This window comes from Bombina bombina, chromosome 2 (assembly GCF_027579735.1).
Source record: "Bombina bombina isolate aBomBom1 chromosome 2, aBomBom1.pri, whole genome shotgun sequence".
In the NCBI taxonomy this organism is placed as follows: domain Eukaryota; kingdom Metazoa; phylum Chordata; class Amphibia; order Anura; family Bombinatoridae; genus Bombina; species Bombina bombina.
Window position 1 is genome coordinate 130,559,680 of NC_069500.1, and position 26,250 is coordinate 130,585,929.

Consider the following 26,250-nt stretch of genomic DNA (forward strand, 5'->3'; position numbering starts at 1 on the left):
ACGATTGTAACTGATATCTGTCAGAAATCCCTGAATAACCCTTTACATGTGTGTGTATATATATATATATATATATATATATATATATATATATATATATATATATTTTTTAGTAGACAACCCAAAGTATTGATCTAGGCCCATTTTGGTATATTTCATGCCACCATTTCACCGCCAAATACGATAAAAAAAAATCGTTAACTTTTTCACAACCTTTAGGTTTCTCATTCAAATTATTTACAAACAGCTTGTGCAATTATGGCATAGATGGTTGTAAATGCTTCTCTGGGATACCCTTTGTTCAGAAATAGCAGACATATATGGCTTTGGCATTGCTTTTTGGTAATTAGAAGGCCGCTAAATGCCGCTGCGCACCACACATGTATTATGTCCAGCAGTTAAGGGGTTAATTAGGTAGCTTGTAGGGTTAATTTTAGCTTTAGTGTAGAGATCAGCCTCCCATCTTACACATCCCACCCCCTGATCCTTCCCTGACCCCCCGCAAACAGCTCTCTTCCCTCCCCCACCTCACAATTGTCACCGCCATCTTAAGTATTGGCAGAGAGTCTGCCAGTACTAAAATAAAATACTTTTATATAAATATATATATATATATATATATTAATATATATATATATATATATATATATATATATATATATATATATATATATATTCTGCAGTGATGGATCCCCCCTTAGCCCCCAACCTCCCTCCCATACAACACTCTAACATTCCCCCCTCTACCTATTTTCCACAATCTTGGGTACTAGCAGCTGTCTGCCAGTACCCAGTTTGCCCAAAAACAATGGCTTTTTATAATTAAAAACAAAAACAAACCCAATTTTCTTTAGTGTAGCTGCCCCACTCAATACCCTCCCCCTCCCAGATCCCTTTACGAATATTTATTTCCCTCTCCCTCCCTCTCCTTCTCTGAACTTAATGTAGCATGCGTGCTTCCAGCGCTTGAAACCCCAGAGTACGTGCCACGTCCTTGGTCATTAACTGACACTTTTTGTAGGACGTGCCTAGCACGTCCTTGGTCGTTAAGGGGTTAAAGGGACACTGAACCCAATTTTTTTATTTCATGATTCAGATGTGTATCATGTAAGAAAAAAAAATGGGTTTAGTATCCCTTTAAATCTATCTTCAGAAATAATAATAATAAGAAAAATAAAATGACCATAATGTAGACCCTTTTTCATTTTAGAATTCCAATGTTATTTGGTTGAGCCTACAAATAAAAACTAATATAGGGGTCAATCACAATCATTTAGAAAAGTTTAATCTAATTTTTTTTGCAGAAAATCCTCATTAAAGTATATAGGGAGTTTTGTAGATAAATCATTCGATAGGTATTTCTAAAGGATTGTGATTAACCCTTAGGGGCCGATTTAAGAAACTCTGTATGGGCCGCAATGAAACAGTGGTCTTAAGACCGTTGCTCCTTAACTCGTACGCCACATTTGAGGCGGTGTACAGCAATCAGCCCAATCTTATATGATCAGGTTGATTGACACCCCCTGCTAGCAGCCGATTGGATGCAAATCTGCAGTGGGCGGCATTGCACAAGCAGTTCATCTACAGCGTAGTCCGTCCACACAATGGTAAATCTACCCCCTACTGTTTAATCTGTTTGAAAAGATTTAACCCATTGGGGTCGATTCTAATCTTTCCAATTATTTTTTTTTATGTTGAAAAAACATGAACAGCCATAAGTCTTTCATTAACAAAGTGATCACAATCTTTCCGAGTAAAACACACACAAGATTTAATCTCCATTTCCCTACAACAGCACTCGGAAGTGACAATAATGAATGACGATCACTGAAATAACAAATAAATAAAAGGGATTAATATGTCCATGTGTGTCTGTTTTGCATTTGGGTAGAGCAGTCTTTATGATAAGTATTTTTAAATTCATTAAGAAAACCTTGTTTTCTATTTTGGTGAAATTTCCATCTAAAATCAGGAAGAAATTGTCAGCAACTTATTTTCTATAATGGGATTTTAAAAGTTATAAGTCATGAAACCGCTAACTTGCAAGGTTTTAAAGATAGTCTAAAGTTGCAGAACCTACTGTACAACCCACAATTTCCAAACCTCATTCTCCCTGTACAAACCGCGATTTCCAAATCTCACTCTCACTGTACAAACCGCAATTTCCAAACCTCATTCTCACTGTACAAACCGCGATTTCCAACTTAACTCCCAGTCGCGACAATGCAATTGCCAAGAGAAATCCCGTTCCTAACGACAAGAATACTGTACTTTACAATACCAAAAATGAGTGTTAAATAAAAACATTAAGGGCTAGAATATGAGTGGAGCGCTATTTATTGCTCCAGTTTGCACATTAACCTACGATTTACTTTGGCTCTTTGCATGCAGCGGATACCGCGCTTATTACAAGTTGAGAGTAAAACGTGTTTGCTCTTTTGCACGAGTGTTAATTGCGCTAGAGGTAAACTTTTTGTGCAAACCCGAACGCATATTCTCATGTGCTCTAACCAGACATGAAAATATAAATATTTCACATTCCAATGTTCTGCACATAGCAGAATATGTTCTATTTATTCATAAATACACATTTCTTCATATATCTAATTGTATTTTGGTGCAATATACTGTATATTAATACCTATATACTGTGTATATATATATATATATATATATATATATATATATACCTGATTATATATAGGTATATATATATATATATATATATATATATATATATATACAGATATATATAAAGGGATATCTATTTCAAAATACTTAGAACATATTCTGCTATGTGCTGAACATTGGAATGTGAAATGTTTAAAGCCTCATATCTTTGAGCCCTTATAGCTTTTTTATGCAATATTTGTTTAATAATTTTGTGTTATTATGAGTATAGCTGCATGTTTTAATGTATTTTGATGTGTTTCGTGCAACTTTTTATTCAAGCAAAACAGTTAACAAGAGCTTTGAGGTGGTGCTATCCCGATGCGCGTTAAATTCAATTGCGCTCAAGCGAACGTGTTTACTTTCAACTTGTCATACGCTCACTACTTCTGACGTTTACAAAACCCCGCGATAAACCCCTTATCGTTTGCGAGCAAAAGTTCATGTGCCACTCATAATCTAGCCCATAGAGCGCAATTGCTAACGGCTATTTCTTGATGTTGCGGTCATTATTATTTTGATTTGCATTTCCTGCAGATCGTGTAAGCCTTATGGGATACAACACATATCTGTAAAATGTCTGCGCCACCCACTACTGATAACCTATACAATAGTGTTGAATATAGGTTTAATGAATCTAGACCATATACTGATATATACATCTAAAATGTTGTCTGTGGCCTTTTCAGAGTGTATTGCACATGTGCAAGATAAAATTATTATTTCTTGGAATACTGTTAAACATGTTGAATAGTCCAGTTTGTGTGTTGAATTCGATGTGTCCATTTTGTTGCTGAGATAGGGCTAGATTACGAGTGGAGCATTGACTGTTGCGCATGAGCGATATTGGGTTTATTGTGGGTGCCTGCGAGCATCTGAGGAATCGCACTTATTACAAGTTGAAAGTAAACGTGTTTGAACAAGCGCAATTGAATTTAAAGAGCGGCAGGTCAGAGCTCTGGTTAACTGTTGATATAAAGTTGCAAAAAAACATCAAAAATACATTTAACAGAACATTTACACTAATATTAATCCCATATAATAAAATTATTACATAAAAAGGGGCTTCAAGGTATGAGGTCTCAAGCGTTAGAAAAAAAAGGCATGCAAAGGGCTTTAACATAAAAACACATACATATACACGTCTAAAGATGTGTGTGTGTGTGTACATATGTATTTATGTACTTATGTGCTGCGCTCTCTCCCCACATTCATGGCAGTTGTCATTGTTCTTTGCTAACAGCATTTTAAGCATTTCGAATAAAGATTATATTTTTTATATTGGAGTGTGGTAATGTACCTTTTTTTCTGTATATGTATTTACAGACATATATACACATACAAACACATAAATACATATGTATATATATATATATATATATATATATATATATATATATATATATTTATAAGTGCATTGGAGCCTTTGCAGTCATCTAGCTGAAATAATGAAAAATATATTTAGGCAAAATTTAAATTGAATAAAGTGTTTAACTTTGTATTTATTGTAAATATTTTGCATTCCAATGTTCTCCACATAGGGAAATATGTTCTATGTATTTATAAATAGATATTCCTATATATATATATATCTGTATATATCTATACCTATATATCATATAATCATAGGTATGTGTTGCTTGTTATTTTGGCTATTAAATAAAGGAGATTAAAATCTGATGGTAAATTGTGCAATGTAACCGCAATAGTTTTTACAAATTTGACTTTGTTAAATGTCTTTTTTAATATCCTCTAAATGATAGTAATATATTTAAAACATGCCTTACAATGAAGCACACTATAAAACAAAAAGTGTGCCAAAATGATATTTTTAGATTTAAATATAGAGCAATGCTAATAATAAACTTACCTGACTGTGATTCTTTCTTTTTAGAATATAACTCATAGAGGAAAATTACAGCAACTAGGACCACAACTTCTGCAGCTATTGCAATGAAAACCTTAAATGGTACCATGTAACTGAGAACGTTTAGCTCATATTTTCCTTCACTTTCTCCTACTTTAAAAATAGCTTTGCACAAGTAAGTCCCACTGTCATCCTCTGATAGGTCTGATATTGTTAGCTTAGATTCATTAGCGTGTTTTTCCCTGAAATTATATTTATTTGGTACCAGCGAAGTATTCAGAAGTACCTAAAAGATTAAAGAAATACAGAGGTGTAAAATACTATAAGAGAAAAACAGAAAATCTAAAAGTAAAATAGATTTAACAACATGAATTTAGAAAATAAATTAAACAAAATATTAGAGTAATTGAATATTTGTTTAATTTATTACAAAACTTAGCATATGTGGTTATTTATGCACAATGAACATGGAACAATTTGCCACTGATTTAGAGTTCTTGTGTACAGTATAAAAAAGAAAGTTACAATGGCAATGACTTGCAGTTTGACATAAGGAAAAAAAGCCAAATGGGACATTTCACCAAGCTGGACTTGGATGATAACAGGAGCATTGCAGCTTTATCACAGTATATTTACGCATTGTCATTTTTTTTTTAAATGTAAAATTATTATTGAAGAGTAAATAGGAGCATTACAGAACAATCTGGTCAGCGTTCAACAATGGACTGGAGCCCCGGGGTAAAAGTATTCCTGGAATAAAACTATGTCAGCAAGTAACCTTGAAAATTATAACATTCACCAAATTTCCTGCTTGCTTTTACTTGAGGCGATATAAATGATTGGCTGTACAGAATATTGCAAAACACACTTTTATTTCTAAACATTTTCTTCCACTAACAGTGCACATCAATAAATACTTTATAAATAGTTCATGACACATTTACAATTAATACACATATTTCAGACTTTTGTTTGCATATAAATGCAAAGTTTGCTGGCTAGATAAGTTCCCTCTGAATATAGGATAATAAATTATATAACTCTTCTGTGTAATGGAATTACTGATCATAAGTAAAATGCTGTATCTGAGGTGAAGTCAGGGAGAAAACAGGCTGAATCTAAGGTGGTAACAAAATAGAGTCTGAAGAGGTATACAAGAGAAAATTGGGTAGGTGCAGGTGTTTGGAGATAGAACATCAATTTGTTAAAATTGACTTAAGCCTTTGAGGTCATTTTTCGATTTAACAAAACCCATAGTGGCGCTGTACGCTCAATACTGACAGCTACACCTATAACACAGCTACATGTAGACTGTTCTTTATTAGTTTATCAGCTAAAATGTTATATTTCTGTAAAAATGAACTTTAAAATGCAAAATAACTTACCTGATCACTGCCATTTACTTTATACCAAATCCATGCCATGGGACTATGCTTTGATGTATCACATTTCATGACAACAAAATCTCTGTTATAGCTAACAAGGGGTTTGTTTCCACTCTTGACATGAGGTCCTAAAAAAAAGGCAAAATAGATCAATTTCAAATTATGGTAGTCTGGAATTAAGCCAAAACAGACATTAATTGGCTAAGAAGCATAATAGTTTACCTATGCTCTGTTTGTGAACACTCCATGTCGGACACACATGTTTAGCTGGTTGCTCAGAAATGTGCAAACTGTACTCTAGCTTCTCCTATCTGCACTCAGAAGATGACTAAGACACCCAATGTTCTCAACTATAAACCATGTCACTCTAGTTACAGAATGTTATTCAAAGGGAAATATAAGTCCAAGAACAAAATAATCTAATGCATTAGAGATTTTAATTGGACCACATTTACAGAAGCTTCCATCTGGTACTTTTCTATATAAATACACCTGTTTAAGTCATTTGTCATCGAGAATGTATCCTTTTGTATTATTATTTGGATACCTGTATATTTATAAGCTCTAAAAATACATTTCTATAAGCCCTGATATCAACAACCAACTAAATGAAAGGAGGGGTGATAAGCATGGCAACATTGATGGGCCTGATAGAGTAGAAACAGTAGGGTGAGGTGTATTCTATTCTCTTGCCCCCCACAATACTTAGAGGGACAAAACAACTATTCTCCTCTTTCAAATGAGGTCTTGTGATATTTTTATGTGGTAAAGGTTAATCAGGGCCTGTTTATAGTAACCAAAATCTAATGCTGTGAGGTATTTGTCATTATAATAAAACACACTTGACAGCTGGAAGGACACAGACCCAGGCACTTTAAAGAAGATAATTGCTCTATTTTATTTAAGGGGTTAAAGGGACACTGTACCCAAATTTTTTCTTTTGTAATTCAGAAAGAGCATGCAATTTTAAGCAACTTTCTAATTTACTCCTAATATCAATTTTTCTTCGTTCTCTTGCTATCATTATTTGAAAAAGAATGCATTTAAGCTTTTTTTTAGTTTCAGTACTCTGGACAGCACTTTTTTATTGGTGGATGAATGTATCCACCAATCAGCAAGGACAACCCAGGTTGTTCACCAAAAATGGGCCGGCATCTAAACCTACATTCTTGCATTTCAAATAAAGATACCAAGAGAATGAAGAAAATTTGATAATAGGAGTAAATTAGAAAGTTGCTTAAAATTTCATGCTCAATCTGAATCACGAAAGAAAAATTTTGGGTACAGTGTCCCTTTAATGTGTATTTATTGTATGTTGTTTTTATGGGATGGGGCCCCATTTAGTAAATAGAATAATCGCATAATTTACAAAAAAATTAAAAACTAAATGAACTGTAAGTAATTTCACTTTTGATTTTAATTTCCTATAGTTAGTGGTAAAATAAGAAACAAAACGTAAAGCCTATTATTATGTCCTAACTAATATCACTGAGTATATTAACATCACTTGCTATTACAGTGTAATAAATATAGATCTTTCAAATCTGTTCTTTCTTACCTTCTATATGAAATTCCCCCTTTGCTTCTGGTGCACCACTAAACATACAGGTGTAAATTCCAAACATACTCTTGTCTGATACATCAGTTCTAGAGAAAAGCAATAAAAAAGGTAGTCATATAAAATGCCAGACTTAATTAAAGAATACAAAATAAATCTAATTTTTTTTTTATTTATATATGTGATTTGTAATAAATATTTTATTCAAAAATGTCTTCTTCAGAAACTTTGTCATCATGCTTATGAAGTTATGTGCTGTATGTTACTCACAAGCTAAGTATGTTCTACTTACACACGCAGGATATATGTCTAAGTACCCACATGTACATGCTAATTTGTTGCCCTGAATCTTTGCACCCGTTTTGGGCTCAGAGATGCCATCTGGCTCTGCTTATAGAATATACTGTATATCTGGAGCTTAGAAGCGTGAAAAACCATCATAATTACAGACCTTCTCTTCCAACATCAGTGCCTGACCACACAAATGCTCTTTTAGCTAAATGGGCTCACATTCACTCAGAAACATCGTCTATGTTTCCAAATAGTTATTTTTCTCCCCAGGACGTTTCTAGCAGGTGCACCACCTGGGTAAAATTTTAGCCAATATTAAAGGAATAGTCTAGTCAAATTAAAGTTTCATAATTCAGATAGAGCATGAAATTTTAAGCAAGTTTCTAATTTACTCCTATTATCAAATTTTTCTTTGTTAATCTTGGTATCTTTATTTGAAAAAGCAAGAATATAAGCTTAGGAGCCAGCCAATTTTGGGTTCACACCTGGGTAGTGCTTGCTGATTAGTGGCTACATTTAGACACCAATCAGCAAGTGTTACCCATGTGCTGAACAAAAAATGGGCTGGCTCCTAAGCTTATATTCTTGCTTTTTCAAATAAAGAAACCAAGAGAACAAAGAAAGTTGCTTGAAATGACATGCTCTATCTGAATCAAGAAAGTTTAATTTTGACTAGACTATTCCTTTAAGCTAAAATTAGCTAATATTAAAACTGTTTAATTTGTATTGCACAAATTATCATTAACCCCTTAACGACCGAGGACGTGCAGGGTACGTCCTCAAAAAAAAGGCAGTTAATGCCTGAGAACGTACCCTGCACGTCCTCGGTGTGGAAAGCAGCTGGAAGCGATCCTGCTCGCTTCCAGCTGCTTTCCGGTTATTGCAGTGATGCCTCGATATGGAGGCATCCTGCAATAACCCCCCTTGGCCATCCGATGCAGAGAGAGCCACTCTGTGGCCCTCTCTGCACCGGACATCGGTGGCCGGTATCGTTGGTGGGTGGGAGCAAGTCTGGGAGGCGGGTGGGCGGCCATCGATGTGCCCAGTGGAGTGGAGGGGGGCGGGAGCGCGCACGGGAGCGCGCGCGTGCACGGGGGGGGGGGGGGGGGGCGCGTGCACGGGGCGGGAGCGGGAGGGAACCGCTACACTACAGAAAAATCAAGTTTAAAAAGTACTTCAATTAACTTTTTGAAAGCTGTAAATAACAGCTAAGAGATGTGGAAGGGGTGGGGGTTGATCTTGGGGGGGGGGAAGCTACACTGCAGAAAAGGGTTTTTATTTTTAAAAAAAGGCACATTATTCACTAAACTGGGTACTGGCAGACAGCTGCCAGTACCCAAGATGGCGCCCATTAAGGCAGAGGGGGAGGGTTAGAGAGCTCTTTGGTGGGGGATCAGTAAGGCTGGGGGCTAAGGGGGGATCCTACACAGCAGCATATGTAAATATGCTAAAAAACAAACAAACAAATATAGCTTTTATTTTAGTACTGGCAGAGTTTCTGCCAGTACTTAAGATGGCGGGGACAATTGGGGGGTGGGGGAGGGAAGAGAGCTGTTTGGGAGAGATCAGGGGGTCTCATGTTTCAGGTGGGAGGCTGAGCTCTACACTAAAGCTAAAATTAACCCTGCAAGCTCCCTACAAGCTACATAATTAACCCCTTCACTGCTAGCCATAATACACGTGTGAAATGCAGCGGCATTTGGCGGCCTTCTAATTACCAAAAAGCAACGCCAAAGCCATATATGTCTGCTATTTCTGAACAAAGGGGATCCCAGAGAAGCATTTACAACCATTTGTGCCATAATTGCACAAGCTGTTTGTAAATGATTTCAGTGAGAATCCTAAAATTGTGAAAAATTTAATGTTTTTTTTAATTTGATCGCATTTGGCGGTGAAATGGTGGCATGAAATATACCAAAATGGGCCTAGATCAATACTTGGGGTTGTCTACTACACTACACTAAATCTAAAATTAACCCTAGAAGCTCCCTACATGCTCCATAATTAACCCCTTCACTGCTGGGCATAATACACGTGTAGTGCGCAGTGGCATTTAGCAGCCTTCTAATTACTAAAAAGCAACGCCAAAGCCATATATGTCTGCTATTTCTGAACAAAGGGGATCCCAGAGAAGAATTTACAACCATTTAAGCCATAATTGCACAAGCTGTTTGTAAATAATTTCAGTGAGAAACCAAAAGTTTGTGAAAAAATTTGTAAAAAAGTGAACGATTTTTTGTATTTAATCGCATTTGGCGGTGAAATGGTGGCATGAAATATACCAAAATGGGCCTAGATCAATACTTTGGGATGTCTACTAAAAAAAATTATATACATGTCAATGGATATTCAGAGATTCCTGAAAGATATTAGTGTTCTAATGTAACTAGCGCTAATTTTGAAAAATAATGGTTTGGAAATAGCAAAGTGCAACTTGTATTTATGGCCCTATAACTTACAAAAAAAGCAAAGAAGATGTAAACATTGGGTATTTCTAAACTCAGGACAAAATTTAGAAACTATTTAGCACGGGTGTTTTTTGGTGGTTGTAGATGTGTAACAGATTTTGGGGGTCAAAGTTAGAAAAAGTGTGTTTTTTTCAATTTTTTCCTCATATTTTATAATTTTTTTTATAGTAAATTCTAAGATATGATGAAAATAATGGTATCTTTAGAAAGTCCATTTAATGGCGAGAAAAACGGTATATAATATGTGTGGGTACAGTAAATGAGTAAGATGAAAATTACAGCTAAACACAAACACCGCAAAAATGTAAAAATAGCCTTGGTCCCAAACGGACAGAAAATGGAAAAGTGCTGTGGTCATTAAGGGGTTAAATACATTTTATGTTAAATTATGCAATTAATTTATGCTTTGGATAAAAGAAACTGATATAATATTAGAAAATATTACACAGTCCCCACCCAGCTACTTGATAACGCCACCTGGCTGGCACAATTTTCTGTGGATAGTAATAGTGCTTGCTAATATGTCTATTTATACATACTTAGTAACAATAATGATGATTGTTTATTATAGGGATTTTGGAAAAATATAGGAGGTTATATAAATCAATATGATTTATTCTTTTGCAGTTTGGTAAACCGAGGTCATAAATATTATCAGAGGCACTGGTAGTTCAATTTCCTTGCATTTTTATGATATAAAACTAATATAACATATTAAAAAACACAGTTGTAATACATTGAATAAAACCAATACTTACTGGTAAATTGTTTGCCAGGCTATCTCTGTGCTATTAAACGTATAAAGGTTACTGTTTATTAATTTATCTCCATGTTTCCAAACAGCCCCCTGAACTGGACCATCTCTGGATGCAATAGGCAGCTCACATCCTAGCTCCAAATTTGTTGGTTTTTCAATAATTATAGTTTGCTTTTGTGTAGAGCCTAAAAAAAAGATAAATACTGGTAAAGTGCATTACTCAACAAATTAAAAAAAAGATTATTAAGTTTTCAAATTCAAAAAAAGTCAACACAATGAAGCTGAACACCCTTCAACGTATGTTGTCTTTAGTCTTTCTACATTCATACAATACAGCTGAAAAGCTGTCAAATATTTAAGCCCAAAGGACATGACAATGCAGAAGCAATATATTTTGAGAGGACCATGCCCCCTTAGTCAAGTTCAATATATGTAATTAAACCATACTAATAGATATGTCATTAACATTAAACAATTAAATTAGGTATTCTTTATATGAAATACTCCAGTTCATTTTAAGACACTTCCTGCTAATTTATTCTAACATTCTGTTTACTTTAGCGGTTGATAAAACTCACACTTTACTACTTTAACTTTCATTATCAAGGTCAAGGTATTACGTACTGTTTTAAGCATGCATAGTAAACTTTTTTATTTTTTTAAAGAGCATATTTAATAAAATGTTTTGACCTCTGCATTCCTCCTGTATCAATTAGTATTCTCTAATATCTGTTAATATTTTACAGTACCTGTATGTATCACCAAGTATGAGTGTTATATTTGGGTTACCCCTTTGTCTTTGCACTCAGCCATTAGAATATAGTGGTGCTTTAGAAACCAACACCTAGATTACAAGTTTTGCGTTAGGAGGGGTGTGGTGCTAACGAGCAGTTTATGCTCACCACTCACTTGCAGACAACGCTGGTATTACGGGTTTTAGAAACCTGGCGTTAACCGCAAAAAAGTGAGCGAAGAGCAAAACTTAGCTCCACATCTCACCTCAATACCAGCGCTGCTTACATTAGGGGTGAGCTGGCTAAACGTGCTCGTGCATGATTTTCCCATAGGAATCAATGGGGGAGAGCCAGGTGAAAAAAACCTAACACCTGCAAAAAAGCAGTGTAAAGCTCCTAACGCAGCCCCATTAATTCCTATGGGAAAATACTTTTTATGTCTACACCTAACACCCTAACATGAACCCTGAGTCTAAAAACCCCTAATCTTACACTTATTAACCCCTAATCTGCTGCCCCCCGACATCACCGACACCTACATTATAGTATTAACCCCTAATCTGCCGCTCCGGACACCGCCGCCACCTACATTATACTTATGAACCCCTAATCTGCTGCCCCCAACATCACCGAACCCTACATTATATTTATTAACCCCTAATCTGCTGCCCCAAATGTCACTGCAAACTAACTACATTTATTAACCCCTAATCTGCCGCCCACAACGTCGCTGCCACTATAATAAACATATTAACCCCTAAACCTAAGTCTAACCCTAACCCCCCTAACTTAAATATAATTACAATAAATCTAAATAAAATTACTACAATTATCTAAATAATTCCTATTTAAAATGAAATACTTACCTATAAAATAAACCCTAAGATAGCTACAATATAACTAATAGTTACATTGTAACTAGCTTAGGGTTTATTTTCATTTTACAGGCAACTTTGTATTTATTTTATCTAGGTACAATACACCTAACACTACACTATAATTAAATTAATTACCTAAACTAAATACAATTAATTACAATTTTAAAAAATTACGAACCCCCCACTAAATTACAAAAATAATAAAATAATTACAAGATATTTAAACTAATTACACCTACTCTAATCCCCCTAACAAAATAAAAAAGCCCCCCAAAATAAAAAAGCACTACCCTACACTAAATTACAAATAGCCCTTAAAAGGACCTTTTGCAGGGCATTGCCCCAAAGTAATCAGCTCTTTTACCTGTAAAAAAAAAGTACAAATACCCCCCAACATCAAAACCCACCACCCACACAACCAACCCTACTCTAAAACCCACCCAATCCCCCCTTAAAAAAACCTAACACTAACCCCTTGAAGATCACCCTACCATGAGACGTCTTCACCCAACCGGGCAGAAGTGGTCCTCCAGACGGGCAGAAATCTTCATCCAAGCCGGGCAGAAGAGGTCCTCCAGACGGGCAGAAGTCTTCATCCAGACGGCATCTTCTATCTTCATCCATCCGGCGCGGGGCAGGTCCATCTTCAAGACATCCGACGCGGAGCATCCTCTTCATCCAACGGACGACGACTAAATGAAGGTTCCTTTAAGTGACGTCATCCAGGATCAGTGAAAATATGATGTAGAATTTCCAAGCGATAAATACATTCATAGGTACAATATAAGTCTAAGTGATGAAAGTTAGTGAATGAAAAATTATTCTCAAGGTTCAGTTGGGTGTTGCGAGATCAGTGCAGCTGGGTGCTGCAGGGTTAGTGCTGCGACCACAGGTGGAAAGCCAGAGATTTTAGTGGATGTTCTGCTCCTAGCTGGATTTATCTGTGAAAGATCTGCTCCTAGCTGGATTTATCTGAAAGATAATCATTATAGTGTAGTATGCTCAAAGTATATATAGATGTAGAAATAAGGCTTACCAGATGCTTGGTCAATGCGTTTCGGCCTCTCACAGGCCAGAGTCTTGAAAAAGGCCTGTGAGAGGCCGAAACACATTGATTAAGCAGCTGGTAAGCCTTATTTCTACATCTATATCTACTTTGAGCATACTACACTATATTGATTATATTTCAGATAAATCCAGCTAGGAGCAGATCTTTCACAGATAAATCCAGTAAAAAGTTATTACTTGCGGTGTGGGTTTGATGGTGGATATAGGGGTTAATAGTTTAATTAGCCTTATTGCGTTGTGGGGGGTTGTCGGTCTAGGGGTTAATACATTTATTATTAGTAGTGAGAGGGGGGATTGAGGATATAGGGGTTTTTACGTCGGGCTTTTTTTCTTTACTTTTATTATGCGCCGGCAGTTTCTAAAGTGCCGTATGTCACTGGTGACTCCAGAAATTTGTATTTACGCTCATTTCTGGACATCGCTAGTTTATCCGACTTACGGCACTTTATGAGCTGCCGGCACATATATGTAATACTCCGATGTGCGAGGTGAAATTACAGGCAGAGCGGGTTGTGCTTGTGCTGAAGCCTGCGCTGTATATGTAGTTGCGCCCCTGATCTCTGGTTAATTTTCTGACCACTAATTGCGACCAAAAGCTCGAGTTAGCAATAACCAGTGACTTGTATTGGCTGGTTATTTATCGCACACCCATAAATAGGCGAAATAGCGCTCAACTTGTAATCTAACCCTTTGTGTTTTAACTAATAATGCTAATATTAAGATGTATTAAAATCAATTAGAAGTGTGTGAAGTGACTCAAAACTTTCACATTATTTTTTTGGTTCTCCAATTGCTTTGCACCATGTAAACACCACCTGTACTCTACAGAGAGAAAATTTGACAGTAGTATTCAATCCATCAAAAAATAAAAATGCAGGCGGCTTTTCTAAATATTTTTGACCGTCTTTTTTTTTTAAACAGTTTAATTCGATTTCGGCAGAAAGAAAAATTAAAGTAGAGCACACTCGCTCATGTTGTGCACCGCACAGGGTAGATCAAAATACATATATGACAAAATAATATTCTGGTGACAGCACATGAAACAGAGCACATAATCTTGTTTATACAAGTGCTTATCCAAACAATAAGGAATAGAACTAAAATTTTACCACTCCCCCGCTGCATGCCCGACAACCCTAAAAAAACCATATCTTTCAATACCAAGCTACTGGGAATATTTCCCTCAAAATTAGACCTTCAAAGAACTCTGATTTATGAAACGCTTTAGTAAGGATATATTGTATGGTAAGAGGATATGTCTGGATAATTTTAATCCATTTATTAAAGAATCTTTGAATTTGTTTGTTATACAATTTTGAGGTATTATATTGTTAAAAAATAATCTGTTGTTTTATAGCTTCCAAAAATATACTGAAAGAGGGAGGTTTCCTATGTTTCCAGCTTCTTAATAATAGATTGCGGACAACTAATATGATCGTATTTATCAGGTCAGCATTATGACCTCCTACACTTAAGAAAATGCTAATTTTTGGATCAAAGACAAAGTGCTCAGGATAGAATTTATTTAGCCAGAAATTAACTTTCTGCCAGAATTGCCGCACTTTTGGACAATACCAGAAGCAATGTAACAAATCTGCCCTAGGCAGAGAACATTTATAACAAAAGGCCCATAGTATCCTGTGACCAGAGAGCCAGTCTTTTCGGTGAGATATATGCATTATTGAGTAGTTTTAAATGAGATTCGTGCCAGGAGAAACGGAGGGGCGCTTCCACCAACCATTTAATACTCTTTTTAATTAAATCATAATTAATTTCTTCAAAGTATCTCGACCAATACGAGATATATTGTTCAGAGTCTAATTGACCCTGCTTAGCCAGTAAGATATTATATAAGAGTGAAATAGAGTGTTTTCCTTGTTTATATAACTTTATATACCTTCCAATTTCTGCAAAGCATTCTGACCAATTTCCCAGCTGTAATTTCTTATTTAAAAAATTACGTATCTGTAAGTAAGCAAAGAAATGCTTGTTGGAAAGGTTAAATTCATTGGCAATGCTTTCAAAAGTTCTTATATTAGCTTGCTCATCCAAGAGCTGTATTATCTTAGAGAGTCCTTTATTATCCCATTGTCTGAATGACTTACAAAGACATCCAGGTAGGAACTCAGGATTTCCTCTAATCAATAGAAAGGATGATATATGGAAGTTAATCTTAAGCCGAGAACATAAGAGTTGCCAGGCTTTAACTACATTATAAATACTGGTACACATTTTTATACTGGTTGGTAGCTGCACACTGGGGCAGTGTAAAATAGTTTTGCATGAAAACGGGTATATAAGAGTCTCTTCTAAACTTATATTCGTCAGTGCCTCCACGGTATGTAGCCAGTCTACCCCATGACGAGCCAAAATAGCTAAATTATATGACTTAATATCTGGAAAAGCTAAACCACCATGCTCCTTCTGCTAAGATAACTTATTAATCAAAATCATCTGTCTCGACTTATTCCAAAAAAAATTAACACAGGCCTGATTAAATAATTTAATATCTTTTGCTTTAATAAATAAAGGGAGATTGTTCATTACAAATAGTATCTGAGGGAACAAAATATTTTTTATCATTGTGATTTTAGCTGAGAGAGAAATTGGGAACAGTGCCCAACGTTGTAGCTTGGCTTTAATATTTGTAAAAAAAGGAGTAAAATTGAGTCTGTACCAGCTATTTGGATCTCTATGTAATATAATTCCAAGATATCTGAAACTCTCGACCTCCTTTAGGTCGTATTGACTCCTACTATCTTTATTTTTATATATCCATAAGATCTCAGATTTGGTTGTGTTTACCTTATAGCCTGAAATTCTGCTGAATAGTTCTAAAGCACCAAATGCTATAGGAATATTTTTGTGTGTATGTTTAAAATATAATAGTAAATCATCTGCATAGAGTGACAAAACGAATTTCTTCTCTCCAATATTTATCCCCTCAAGTTCTTGCCGAAGATAAATTGCTAAAGGTTCAATGGCCAAATTAAATAAAAGGGGGGAAAGTGGGCAGCCCTGGCGAGTACCTTTCTCCATTTAAAAAAAGAAGTTTGAGTATTGTTAATCGCTATGGAAGAAATTGGATAATTGTATATAGTTTTACCAAACTCTATCAAATTTCCTGAAAAAACAAATTTTGTCAGGGCCACATATAAGTGTTCCCATATTATGGAGTCAAATGCCTTCTCCGCGTCAATCATAACCATAGCGATATCATCTTGATATATTATTTTCTCCTTATTAATTTTATTCCAAAAATATTTTTATTTTATGCCTTTCTAATATTTTTAGTGAGTGACCTAATTGCACATAAAACCAGCTTGGTCCTGATGAATAATTTCTTGGAGTACTTCCTTAAAGCGATTCGCTATTATAGAAGTTAACAATTTATAATCTATGTTCAGCAAGGAAATAGGTCTATAGGACCCTAGGTCTGTTAAATTTTTATCTTTTTTTGGTATAAGGGTTATGACTGACGCGGAGAAAAACCTTGACATTAATTTCCCCCCGTAAAGTATTCATTGAATAAACAAGTTAAAATAAAAACAATCTCTGATTTTATCAGCCTATAAAACTCAGCCGGTATTTGGTCCGGTCCGGGTGCCTTGCCAAGTTTAGTTCCCTCTATCGCCTTTATGACCTCGGCTGGAGAGATAGGCGAGTTCATTAACTTCACTTGATCTGCAGTAATCTGTGGGCAATTAATACAACTCCAAAATGTCTTACTGGCTTCTTTATCTATAGCTTTCGAAGCGTATATATTCTTATAGTAATCATAGAAAGCTTTACTAATATCCTCTGTTTGTGTATAATTCTGACCATCTACAATCACATTCTCAATTATATACTTCCGTTTTCTGGCTTTATCTAACCTTGACAAGACCTTCACTGATTTACCATATCTACCGCAATAAGCAGAATTTAATCTAGCTTCCTGCTGCATCATTTTAGCTAAAAGAAACTAGTCTCTTTCTTGTCTAGCCTTTCGATATTCTAGCCAATATTTCCTTAGTGGATTATTTGTGTAGTTCTGAAGAGCCCTGGAAACAGCTTTTGCTAACTGAATCTCACGGGCTGTGGCCTTTTTTTTTAGAGTAATCATGTATAGTTTAATCTCTCCCCTTAAATATGCTTTGGCCGCCTCCGAAAATACTTCATAATTATTAGCATACTCTTGATTGTTAATACAATATTCACGCCACTTATTCTTTATCCCTATTTGAAAAGATCTATCATCCTATATAATAAAAGACAAGAGTTTGTCTGAAGCCGTCATGCGCAGTTCAGACAAACTCTTGCTGATCGCACGCGCACCCACCCGGCAGCAGCGCGAGGACCCGGCAGCTCAGCTGAAACACAGAGGACCCGGCAGCTCAGCTGAAACACAGAGGACCCGGCAGCTCAGCTGAAACACAGAGGACCCGGCAGCTCAGCTGAAACACAGAGGACCTGGCAGCTCAGCTGAAACACAGAGGACCCGGCAGCTCAGCTGAAACACAGAGGACCCGGCAGCTCAGCTGAAACACAGAGGACCCGGCAGCTCAGCTGAAACACAGAGGACGAGAGAGTGAGAGTGAGAGAGAGAGAGAGAGAAAGAGAGAGAAAGAAAGAGAGAGAGAGAGAGAGAGAGAGAGAGAGAGAGAGAGAAAATGAATAATATAATAAATATCACACAACACGGCCCGTGTCAACGGGCTTTAGGACTAGTTAATCATATATTTTGGAAAAAAAAGTTGTTTCCCACACTTAAATACTCATCGCAAGCCCCTACCTCAAGTGATATTGTAGCATGATCTGATATTATAATTTCACTGATGTCTGCAGATACATCTTCCCGTAATAAAGCGTTTGAAACAAAAAAAAAATCAATGCGCAAGAAGGATCTGTGTACCTGAGATTCACAAGTGACGCTTTTTCCCTCAGGGTGATGAACCCGCCATATATCATGTAAACTTAGTTCTTCACATATTTGAAAGAATATTTTTTAGAATTTTGCATAGGCCTTCTATTCTGTCTATGAGACAACCTATCTAATGATGGTATTGGAGTTAAATTAAAATCTCTGGCAAGAATTATATTTTGATCTTCTTTCAACATTAGTCTTGCCGTCATATCATTCCAAAAAAATTGGTCCTTGACATTAGGCCCATAAATGTTACACACTACATATTTTACTTTTTTAATTTCCAGTGTTAAAATTACCCATCTATCATTAAAATCTATTTGGCTTTCTTGGATATTATATTCCAAGTCCTTACTAAATAAAAAAGCAACCCCCCGCTTCCTCCTGGCACAATCTGATGCTATTACTTGTCCTACCCAATTGCACTTCAGTTTCTGGGCTTCAATATTTTTCAGGTGTGTTTCCTGCAATAGGATAATATCAGGTTTAAATTTGGCTAAATGTCTAATTATCAACTTTCTTTTTTTGGGGGTTGTTATCCCTCCTACATTCCATGAGATAAACTTAATCTTCCTCATTTTATTAGTAGCCTTTTTTTAATTACTTTCTGAATGCTAAATCAGAAAGTACAGAGCTGCAGCGGGGGAGAGAGTACAGCGCCAACAGCATAAAAAAAACAAAAAAACGCACCTCCATAATATTTAAAAAAACAACCTAAGACCCCTAAAACTAACATTTTTAACAACTTAGGTCTCTTATTTAACCCTTTATTTTACCGTATTTGCCTGCTTTTGCAAAAGTCTCTCACTTCTTCTGCATTGACCAGAGTAACATTGCCCTCCATTTCCTCCACAATTATCTTGGCAGGATATACTAATCTAGCCTTAAGGCCGGCAGTAATTAACCTGGTGCAATAAGGAGCTAGCTCTTTTCTTTTCATTGACGTGTCACTTGAAAAGTCCTGGAAGAGCAATACTTTGTTTTGACTAATTTCTAACTTCCCTGTTTTCCTATATGCCCTCAAAATACTGTTCTTATCCTGATAGTTTAGATATTTTACCAAGACCGGCCTCTTATAGTTCTTATCTCTTTGACTATCTCTGAGCAGACCCAAACGATGTGCCCTTTCAACTGGAATTGGTGTGTCACCAGATGTGATACCCAGTGCCATAGGTAAGGTAATACTATCAAAAGTTATCAAGTCTGGGAATTCGCCATTGTCTGGTAAACCTATAATTTTTAAATTATTACGTCTCGATCGGTCTTCTAACTCATGGATTTTATCCTGTAACCTGCTCAGTGTCTTACTATTGTCTGTTATGATTTTTTCCTGCTTATAAATGATGTCCTCATTACTAGATACTCTATCTTCCACTTCTGTAAGACGACTAGCAATTTGTTTAAGTTCTGTCATTATGTTGGCTGTTTGACTTTTGAGCGTTTCGAATTGAGGAAGAAAGATTTCAGACATCTGAGATATCAAGAGCTGAATATCATCTTTATGCATTATCGGCTCAGGAGTACTTTCTATGTGTGTGTCTGAAATTCGCATTTTTTTATCTCTTTGCTTGGGAGGCATGGCCGGAGAGTGACTTTTATTGTGAATGATAAATTTGTCCATGTACAGTGTAATGACTAAAATTCTGTGACTGTGAATTCTTTGACAACTCTTTTCTCATAAAACAAGAAAAAGAAAAAAGAAAAGTTATGTGCCTATCATTACTGTGTGCTGTGTCTTATTTAACAACTCTTTTCTAATAAGACCACAGAAATTGTGTATATATAATTACAGCTTATATTATGTGTTATCCAAACAAACAATATAGACGTATTTCTTTTACAAAAAAAGAAATCAAAACAAAAAAAAGAAAATAAAAAATCTATATATATATAAAAGAAAAGAAAGCCTTAAATGTGAGGCCAAAAAAAAAAAAAAAATTTTGACCGTCTATTTAAACAGCCACCATCTCTTGTCTTTAACACTTTTTGTCTATTTTAAATGTTTTAAATGTTTCTTCAGTGTTATGTCCCAGTTTAACAAAAATGTAGCACAGATCTCATTTATAAGGGGACAGCAAAGTCCAAATTAAACGGTTAATGGTCAGATGGAGCATGCAGTTTTCACCAACTTTTTAATTTACTTTTATTATCAAATTTGCTTTATTATCTGATAATTGTTGTCATGCAAAGTATACCTAGGTAGGCTCAGGAGCAGAAATTCGCTACTATGAGCTAGCTGGTAATCGGCAGCTGAAAATATATCATGCATTTTGTCATTGGCTCCCCAGATGTGATCAGCTAGCTCCCAGTAATGTATTGCTGCATCTGAGTCTACCTAGGTAAACTCCACAAAGGATACCAAGAGTATAGAACTAAATAAGAAAGTTGTTTAAAATTGCATGCTTATTATGTATCATGAAAGGATCATTTTGACTTTACCATCCCTTTAACCTATAAACTTGCAACAAACTGAAATACATCAAAATGTTCATTTATTATTGCAATGAAGATTTTTTATATTTACACAATTTAATAAGAAAATTAAACAAAAATATTCAATTACTAAAACTTCACTCTAAAATTACACAAAATGATATGAAATGGTTAAGCAGGCTGATTCATTTTAAGTTGCATTTAAACACTTGCAGGAATTCCTCAACAATATTAATTCAATTATTCACCATGTTTTATTTTTACATTGGCTACATACATACTTCTTCTATGCAGGTATGCAGAACCTCAATTACCCCCTCCCCACTAAAATCCCTTATAAAAAGGTGTAAGAAAAGCCTGTTTCTTATAAGTTTTAGTGATTTTCAACAATAATACAATCAGATTTTCTTGCTTTATCACATTCATATTTTAGTTGTCGATGCACTTCTAATAGATAGGAAAACACCTGAGATTAATACAGTTTTCAAATTGTAAAATCTAATGGATTCGTAATGGGGTCAATAATGCATTATTGATTCATTTTAATTATTATAAAATAATTATAAAAAAGTTTATTCCTTTACCTGTTATATACATGCTATGCTTTATTAACGTGTTGTTTGAATGTGTTTCAACATTTTTCTGATCAGCATGAAGGGTTTTGTCCAATCCTGGAAAACAACAAATAGTGGAACAACATATAATTTCAGCTCATAATTATTATTTTCTTTCTTTAAGTCAAATTGTTCTGGACCAAAACGACTTGTGCACCCTGGGAGAATCAAGAACACTATTTTTTATTTTCTCATACTTTGTAAGAACATTCCACTGAAGTGGAGCACAGTCTCAGTGATTCTATGGACTCACTCAAATAAGTGTCTAAATATGCCAGTTCTAATGGTAAATAAGAGAAGAAATATAAAAAGAAGGTTGATTGAGAACAGATAAAGCATTATCCAGATAAATGGTTTGCTGTAGGTTATAGAAGGTATTCAACTTAATTTCCCATAAGAAAAAAAAAAAAGTAATTACCAATAGAGCAGGGCCACAGAAGATAGAGTTTTGGTGGTAATGATAATGAACTATCATTAAGTAAATGAAACATGGGCTTAAATACTGTAAATTCATAATCTTTGAGGGCCTTGGGGCACAAAACAAAATCTTTGCACTAAACTCAGTTGACAATTTGATTGACCCAATTTGTTCTCCTGCTTACAAGTAAGATGCCAGTGATACTTTTGGGCATTATTCTAGTATCCGCCTTAACTAGCAACAATCTTCTACTTGTCTCAGTGATTGTTCACTTTTACTGTGTTTGATAGCTGTTCTTTTCTTTGGATGGAAATGTTCAGATACTTAAGTATCTCTATCTCCACTAAACTAACAGATTATCTGACACTGAATATCAACGCAACCGCTTACTCAATTTGACAATGAGCTACATTCTTGGCTCAGTTACCATTCCAATGATTGGAAAGGTCTACCTGTTTAAACTGATAGTTCTAGACAGATGATTACCTTCTTCTGGGGTTGACATATTTCAATAATTAGATTTTTTTTTAATCTAATATTAAAATATAAAATGGAAGCATGAATCTTATTTAGGGTAGTGCTTAAAGAGACATAAAAGTAATGTACTGACATTAATACATTAATGTATCTGCCTATGTATCTATCTATTAAGAGGTAATGATTTGATCATAATGACCATTAAGAGACCACATATAAAAACAAAGAGGTTTAACCGCTGATAATAAAAAAATAACCACTCTTTAATAATATAAAACCTGCTCTAATGAAGTCATCAACTATCTGTTTTGCTTCATTCTCAAGACAAAATCTACTTATAAATAAAATAGCCTTATATTCGGGCTCCCACACTTCCCACACCAATTTTACATTTAGATACAACCTCAAGTTTATTACAAGACCAGACATACTTATTTTGCTATAACTTTCCTTTACTTCTCCAGATACCCTTTAAAAGCATAAAATATGTAGGGCTAGATTAAAAGTGGCACGCTTACATTAGCGCAGCGCAATATAGAAATATTGTGGCCACTCTAACTTGCGCTCATATTAGAAGTTTAAAGTAAACAAGACTGCACAAGAGCAATCAAAATTAACACACTTCGGATTAGAGCAACAAAATGCGTTGCATAAAGGCTAGGGGCTAAAAAAAGTTGCACTAAAAACAACATAAATACATTAATAAATACTGTTACAACATATAAACACTACCTGATAAAAAATATTCATATAACTACTAATATTTTTTTTATAAAGGTTCAAAGGTATATGGCCATGAATTTGACTGCAAAAGGTTATATATATATATATATACTGTATATATATATATATATATATATATATATATATATGCGTGTATATATATATATATATATGCATGTGTGTGTGTGTGTGTGTAAATAATAATTCATTAATAATATTTCAGAATGTGTTTACTGTTCTTCACACACAGTAATTTTATTTGTATTATTAAATATATATATATTCAAATAAATATTCAAATAAATAATGACAGTGCACTTTACCTATGTATTTATGTGCTTTCATAATCATGTTTAAAGATGCTGATCTTATTTGGATAGGAACTTTGATTTGTTCTATACGATGTATTTAACTTATTTAACTTATACATTTTGTATTGCCCTGCTTATGACCAATCTTGTCCTGCTGTTTATTTTATGTATTTATGTTCACTATTTTTGCTGTTTGGGTCTGACTCATTTGTTGCCATGGGGGTGTCCTCACTTGTGGGAGGCACCTTACTGTGGAGAGCATGTGATTGGCTGGCCCACCTTTATAAGGGTGTCTGGTGTGGGTTTTTGCTCATATTGTATTTTGTATGTCTGAGGAAGGGGCTAATCCCCCGAAAACGTTCACATAATTGAAATAAAACTTTGAAAAGTCCTGGTGAGCGCACTCTTCATTACTTTATATATATATATATATATATATATATATATATATATATATATATATATATATATAAAAGTGCTCAGGAATGAAATAGAGACCTATAAATGCAGAGCTGCTGCTATACCAAAAAGTGAAAGAAGAATCCCCAATTCTCCCGTCTAACAGTTAATAGAATACAACAGTAGTAAGGAGGTAAGCACTCCCTAGCAAAACTCAGTCACAGTACATGAGAGTACAAATGTATTAATAACACATAAAGCATGTATAGTACATAAATAGCCCAAATGTTCAAATCTTCCCATGCTTACTCACATAAAAGTAAAATGTTAAAAAGTTAAAATGTAAAAATAAACACATAGACAAAAGAATAAATGTCATATAGAGCAGATAAAAAATCTAAGATATCCAGAAGTTCTTATCTTCTTAATAAAGCTCCCACTAAGGGTGTCCACTTACTTGAATTACCCTCAAGCAATATGAGGTAAGTACAGGCGTAACCACCAGTATATCTCACTGCCTGTCAGCCATGTCACTGTATACAGAAATCCTTCCTGACCATTGGAGTCCCAGAAGTAAAAGAAGAAACTTTCAGTCTCACTTTTCAGGTAGGTACTGGAAATGTGTGCAAACTCCGTGAGAGCTTTCTGTTTAACCGTTATTACTGCTCACTGCTGACCTCTGCAGGTGAAACAAAACATCCTCTCCCTAGGAAGTTTTTATTTTTATCTTATTTATTTATATTTTTATTTACCATATTTTTAAGGAGAATTTCTTATTAATTATTGCCCCTATTTCCCTCCTTTGCTTGATTTTCTGTTGTTTCTTTATCATACCTCTTTTTTTATTTATACCTCTTATATATTTCTTCTTCTGTCAATTTCGTTCCCTCTCCCCTTCATTCCATTTTGTTCTTCTGAAGCTCTGATTTCTTTTCTCTTGTATCTTATTTCCACTTCCCTTCTGAATGCTCGCTACGTTCACCCATCCGCCATCTTACACTCCTCCTGACTTAGCATTGCATAATTTCTTCTTTCCGCCTTTGCAACTCCCTCATGATTGCTCTTTATTCTATACTCCTCTTACATACTGTATTTTCTTTCTTGTCAGCAAACATTACATTTTAGACACATTTTCCTATATATTTTAAAAAAAGGTGGTTGTTTATTTTACAATTGCCTTTTACATTTACATAATTATTTAACACATTTCATTGTATTTAATATTTTAGTATTTATAATTTACTATGTTTAAAGACAGTCCCCAAGATGTGACAGAAAAATTAATAATTCCATGGAGAATCTGTCTCAATTAAAAAGTGATGGTACATTTTAGAGTTTTTGAAACACTAGATTGTATGGCTAGCACAGCTATTGGATATGAGGTGAAAACCTCACCTAAAGAAAAAAAAAATTGTGGTGGACAGCTGGAGGGGATATTTTAGTACAACAATGCACAAACTAAAAGTGTGTTTAGGCGCATAATCACTTCAAAATCATGAATAAGGGTCAATTTAACCTGATTTTCCTAAGAAAAAGACACAAAAAAGAAAACACATTGATTCAGTCTATGACTTCTAAAGATTAAGGGGCATCACTTTTGAAAAAACCAAGCATTAAATCCTCTGCTAAATTCAAAGATTCCTTTAAATTATTTTCATTCATCAAATTCAGAGGAGGATATTCCCTGTATTTCTAAAAAAAAAAATAAGCTCTCTGTAGACCGTGTATCTGTTAGACTCCGTTTCAGACTCAGAGAATAAATCGTCCTATTCATATCACTCAAATTATTCCAATTCTTCTTATGAGGAGGTCTAAAACATTTATAAAAAATTCCTTTGAAGTCTGGAAAAAATAAATTGCATAAAAATGTATCTAAATAATTTTAAACCAAAAAGGCTCATTTAATTGATAATACAGGTAATCCACATGCATGTCCCGATGATCTCCAATGTACAAGATCTTCACATCAACATCCATCATGCACGGTTGCTACATTTTTTGCTTATCATATTAAAAAAGCATCTGTCCAAAGAGTCAAGAAGTATATTAAGAGATGAATGCCCACTCCCTGATTTGCCACACAAAACTTCTCAAAATCTAGTAATTGACACTGATTTACTGGTATTAATATACATAGGGGGTTCAGATAGACACCTTAAAGCTTGTCTTTAGGCCCCATTACACAAAAAAATGTATTTCCAAAAAAGCTACATCAAACAATACTACTATAGTTCCCATGGTAATTTGCGAAGTAATCCAAAGAACAATATATCTAATGAGCAATGCTAATACT

At 34.9% G+C, this 26,250-nt stretch overlaps 1 protein-coding gene across 1 annotated transcript in view; it reads right to left on the reverse strand.

Moving 5' to 3' along the window:
• The window catches only part of EMB (embigin), a 64,690-nt gene that overhangs the window by 29,293 nt on the left and 9,147 nt on the right, over positions 1 to 26,250 (reverse strand). The window contains exons 2-6 of the mRNA XM_053700435.1: positions 21,600 to 21,686; positions 10,998 to 11,181; positions 7,481 to 7,569; positions 5,923 to 6,050; positions 4,541 to 4,823 (exon numbers count right to left, since the gene is read on the reverse strand). Of these exons, the coding sequence (XP_053556410.1) occupies positions 4,541 to 4,823; positions 5,923 to 6,050; positions 7,481 to 7,569; positions 10,998 to 11,181; positions 21,600 to 21,686 (771 nt within the window). The remainder of the gene's footprint in view (positions 1 to 4,540; positions 4,824 to 5,922; positions 6,051 to 7,480; positions 7,570 to 10,997; positions 11,182 to 21,599; positions 21,687 to 26,250) is intronic.